The sequence below is a fragment of the Limulus polyphemus genome, unplaced genomic scaffold (assembly GCF_000517525.1).
Source record: "Limulus polyphemus unplaced genomic scaffold, Limulus_polyphemus-2.1.2 Scaffold1290, whole genome shotgun sequence".
Classification (NCBI taxonomy): Eukaryota; Metazoa; Arthropoda; class Merostomata; order Xiphosura; family Limulidae; genus Limulus; species Limulus polyphemus.
In genome coordinates this window covers 246,024-250,628 of record NW_013666900.1, presented here as the reverse complement: position 1 = coordinate 250,628, position 4,605 = coordinate 246,024, and the positions used below count along the sequence as shown (strand labels likewise).

The 4,605-nt window shown below is 32.9% G+C and overlaps 1 protein-coding gene across 4 annotated transcripts in view; it reads right to left on the bottom strand.

Moving 5' to 3' along the window:
* Positions 1 to 246: 246 nt before the first annotated feature.
* Positions 247 to 4,605, bottom strand: part of LOC106462958 — a 35,391-nt gene continuing 31,032 nt past the window's right edge. For all 4 annotated transcript variants that reach the window (XM_022390359.1, XM_022390358.1, XM_022390355.1 and 1 more), the window contains exons 4-5: positions 3,754 to 3,866; positions 247 to 1,357 (exon numbers count right to left, since the gene is read on the bottom strand). In XM_022390359.1, coding sequence (XP_022246067.1) covers positions 1,199 to 1,357; positions 3,754 to 3,866 — 272 coding nt within the window. In that variant the 3' untranslated portion in view covers positions 247 to 1,198. The remainder of the gene's footprint in view (positions 1,358 to 3,753; positions 3,867 to 4,605) is intronic.

Genomic DNA, 4,605 nt, shown 5'->3' with positions numbered 1-4,605 from the left:
TAATTCATTTCGTTAGACGAAATCAAATGTTAGTTTTGTGGCAAATTTACTATGTGTATTTAAGACTAAACTTTTGTTTATATAAAACACAACAAATGTTTGTGTAAGTCCTGAGTGTTATTTCTAAGTTTATGACGCACTATAATATCCAGTCCAATAATCTTCAGGGAAATATTTTATAAGCTCATTATGTTGGTTGCAAATTTCTAAAATTTAATTTAAGAATTCACAATAACCCTATTTTTATTTAACCAAACCAGCATACAAACAACGTAACTAAAACATAAAAATGTCACTGATGTTATATTATAGATGAAGTATAGTTTGAATAAGAGTAATAAAATTCAAGCAGAACTACAGATATGCAACTCATATGAATTATACTTGAATTCTGGGTTTTATAAAATTTACAAAATAAATGCGTATTGAAACAACAACTATACGTACCACTTAGAAGTTATTACGATACTAGGTTTATACAGCCCAAATTTAATACCACCACTAACTGTGTCTAACAAAATGCTTTGCAATAAAAATAAAAAAACGTTAAATATTTTCTTAAATACTTTTATGATTAATAACCACACTATACCCGATAAAATTACAAACACTAGCGTTTTATTTTTCAGCCTTAATAAGTTAATTTTATCTTCCTCAGTCGACTTGTAAACAAATCACTACTTGGTGTCTTCATTAAGATTTTATATCCAAGATAATCTTTAACACATATAAACAAGTTTATTTTATTAACGTTTTTCTACCTAGACGCAAATAGTGCATTATTTTAAATATCAAGAAACTGTGTTATATTAGTTCATTTTGTCTATTACTCCCAGTTGTATAGCGTAATGGTTAGTCCGTTAAAATAGTTTGACGTTAGGTTGCTCTAGGCCTAATAAACACAATTTCTTACTTGAAAACACGAGTCCACTCTGCCCAAGTATGTTGATATTGAAGTATTGAAAAGCTCAATTAATTAATTTATTTTAAAATGCCTTTAAATATTTTTTTACTGAAAGTAATAATCTAAAAAGTTACTAATTGGACGTTATGATTTTTACATCTTACCAAAACAAGCAAACTTTGATTTGCAACGTATAAAACAGAAGAAAACCGCCATAAATACAGCGCTTTCTATCACAGCCACTGACTGTAGGGAGAATTTTAAAGCTCTTTAGAGTTTAGATTATTTAGTAAATCACTGGTTGATTTCACTAGTTACCAAAAGAACACAAGAGCGCGTAGACCATAAACTATCGGCGAGTTTCTTTCTAAATACCCGTAAGTTGTAATTTATATGATGCTTGTGATGCCAACACGGTTTCTTGCGTAATTTCTGTATGCAGGTGAAAAAGGCCTGAAACATACAACAGCAATCATGATTATTTATGTAAGATACTAACAGTATATGTAAACTTCATAAATAATTAAGGAAAAATAAAGTTTTAAAGATGTACGCTGATTTTCAATTTTGTTACAATTTTCAGTTTCGAACAATCGTTTAAAGTTTTCCACACATAGGCTCTTTTTTGATAGTAATATAATATTCGTAAACTATATTAGAAGTTGTAAATATAATGTTCATTATTTAAAAATTTAATCATAATTGCTTGTAATATCTTGAACATTAACACAAGTTAATATATGTAATATTTTGGTTGAACCTTCCTCAAGATCAAATCGTACACCAAACAAATTAATATATTCGTTTGAACAAATTGCTAAAAGGATTTACTGAAGGACATAGAAAATGAAAACAATAAGTAAAAATGTAGAAATAATACTGACGTCTAACTGAAGTTATTGCTTTGAAGACGTCATGCTTGCAAAGGTTTCCTGACTGACCTTTGCCAATATGTTGTTTGTCTATTCGTGTGCGCCGAAGCAGGGCAACAGCCGGACCAATAGTTTGTTACAGTAACTGTAGGGCTTTATAAACTTTAACTTGCACTTCAAATATTGTTTATAGGTAAATAGATATACTTACAGTAGTGTAGTAATATGTATGAATCAGTATAACAATGCATAATAAATTACGTGTGTAACCTGCAAGTATGCATATTTGTGTTTGCTTGTAGCCATGGTGAGTATAAGTGCCAATGAGCACTTATTTTTGTGAATTATAAAGAAGTGCTTTTAATAAAATATAATAAAATTAGCACAAAATTCAACCTCAGAACACCTATTTTTTCAAAATTTTCTGGGGGACATGCCCCCAGACCCCTCTTGAACTGGCGTGCTTTGCACTCTATTCTGAGTTGCCTGACCAATCAAAAATTACTCCCTCCACCTTTGCTATTCGTTTATTGCTAAAAACAAACCTACATAATGGGCTATCTATGGTATGTCCACTGCAGATATCAAAAACGGGCTTTTAGTGTTATGAGCTTTCAGACCAGTGTTCCTCAGCCGTAGTTGCCAGGCGTCCTGGGTTTAGTCGTTGCGACCCCCATTATCTCTACAAGGATGGAAAACTATTGATGTTTCTTGGCGCAGTTCGTCATAGTTCATAACTATGTGCACCTCTCAGAAAACCTCGCAAACTCAAAAAACAAATATGTTTACTCAGCCCAGACAGTTCGTGACCCACCCAACCCCATTTAAAACTTATTGGGTAATCTACTTAGACAGGAGCGTCACCAGTGAGGGGGGGGGGCGAACAAATCCACGTTTAGACCATAAATAAATATTAATTACACGAACAAGCAGATCTGCTTGGAGGTTAACAGCGAAACCAATATCCTCAGCACAATCATACCGTATTCAACCATGCTGAACGGCCAGCGGTCCCGTTTCTCACGTTCTGGCCAGGATAAATCCATCATATTTTCAATTACGCTGGGCCAACTAAATACGCTTCAAAAGGTGTAGTTGATCGTTTACACCTATATACTCCTAGCCAGTTCAGTACAGTACCATACGGTGCTTAAATTGAAGGATCCAAATGACAACATGTCAGCCTAATATTATTTAAGGTGCAGAATAGCTGTTAAAAAGGAATTTAAATGTGTAGAATTGTGATGTGCATATATACGTTAATTAAGTAATGAGTAACTAGTATCTAGTTTATTTGTCAAACTTGATGAATACTTGTTTCAACATAACTTTTCATTTTATTACAAGTTACAGCTTTTACAGTAAGTAAGATTTTTATTTAGAACAGGTACGACGTTTCCGTGACTGGTGCTATCATTCTCAAAGTACACAAGTTAGTTTTTTGTATAGATGATCGCACCAGTTATCGAAACGTCGTATCTGTTCGAAATACAAATTTTACTTACTGTAAACGCTGTAACTTGTAATAAAATATACTTAATCATTAAGTGAACTCAAAACGAAACTGTTAATATTTTTTCGTTATCGAGCTCTCGTCACAACACGCGCAGCAGTTTAAAGTGTGTGTATATATATATTATTATATATATATATGTATCTAAGAAATATGCGCCATGAGCAGAAACGACCCTACCCCTCCAGGAAAATCCTGGCGAAACCCATTTCAAACATAACGACTAATAACGTGGTATATCCATATCCTACATGGCATAAAATACAGATTATAAAATAATATAGCATACTTAACGGTGATGTTTATAGTCGTAACACAACATACTTGAAAGGTGCTGTATACCTATAGCCGACAGAACCAAAATACGATATGCTGCTGAACAGCTGAACAATAATATTTACACAACCAATAAATTATTAACAGTTTATCTGAGAGATACGACGGTTTTAAACACAATTTCTCACCTGTCTTAAAGAGCATTTAACTTGGTACGAATGATGATCTCTTAGGAAATGAAGCAACTTCAGTACCCTCAAAAAAATGTTTCCACATTTGTGAAGAGCATACTTGTGACATTCTGCCAATGAAATAGAAATTTCAATAAAATAATTAATCAATTGAACCATTCTTTTCTGTTAAATGGTTAAAAAACTAATATGGTGGTCCATCGTGTAACTTTGACTTAACAAATCTTCTTAACATTGTGACACTCAAAATAACGTAACTTCAACAATCACAACGCAAGCAACCAAAGTTCTTTTTAACGTAGTGACATTTGAAATAGCGTAATTTTAACTATCACAACGCGAACAACCAATATTCTTTTTAACATTGTGGCATTCAAAATAACGCAATTTTAGGAGTCACAACGCAAGCAACCAAAATCTTCTTAGTACGTTCGCTCCTGCATAATAAATTAAGTATAAAAAATTAAACATTCAAGAGATGCCAAGAAGTAGTCACAGTGTCCCAAACTCGTATGGCACAAGCGAAATTTGGCTTTGAAATATAATTGTCTGTGACTCACTGGTGTGCCACTTGGTCCATAACAGTGGGGCACATGGCAGCGAACGTATTAATATAGTAACATTCAAAATAACGTAATTCTAACTATTACAAAGCGAACATGATTAATACTATATTTTTGAACTTACTGACCTTAACAGCGCCAGTAACCTTGAAAGTAACCTTATGTACCAACTAAATAAAGATATTTAATTAAAAATACAGTATTGTTTGCGTTGACGTACAGTTTGTTTGTTTGTTTTTGAATTTCGAGCAAAGCTACACGAGGGCTATCTGCGCTAGCCGTCCCT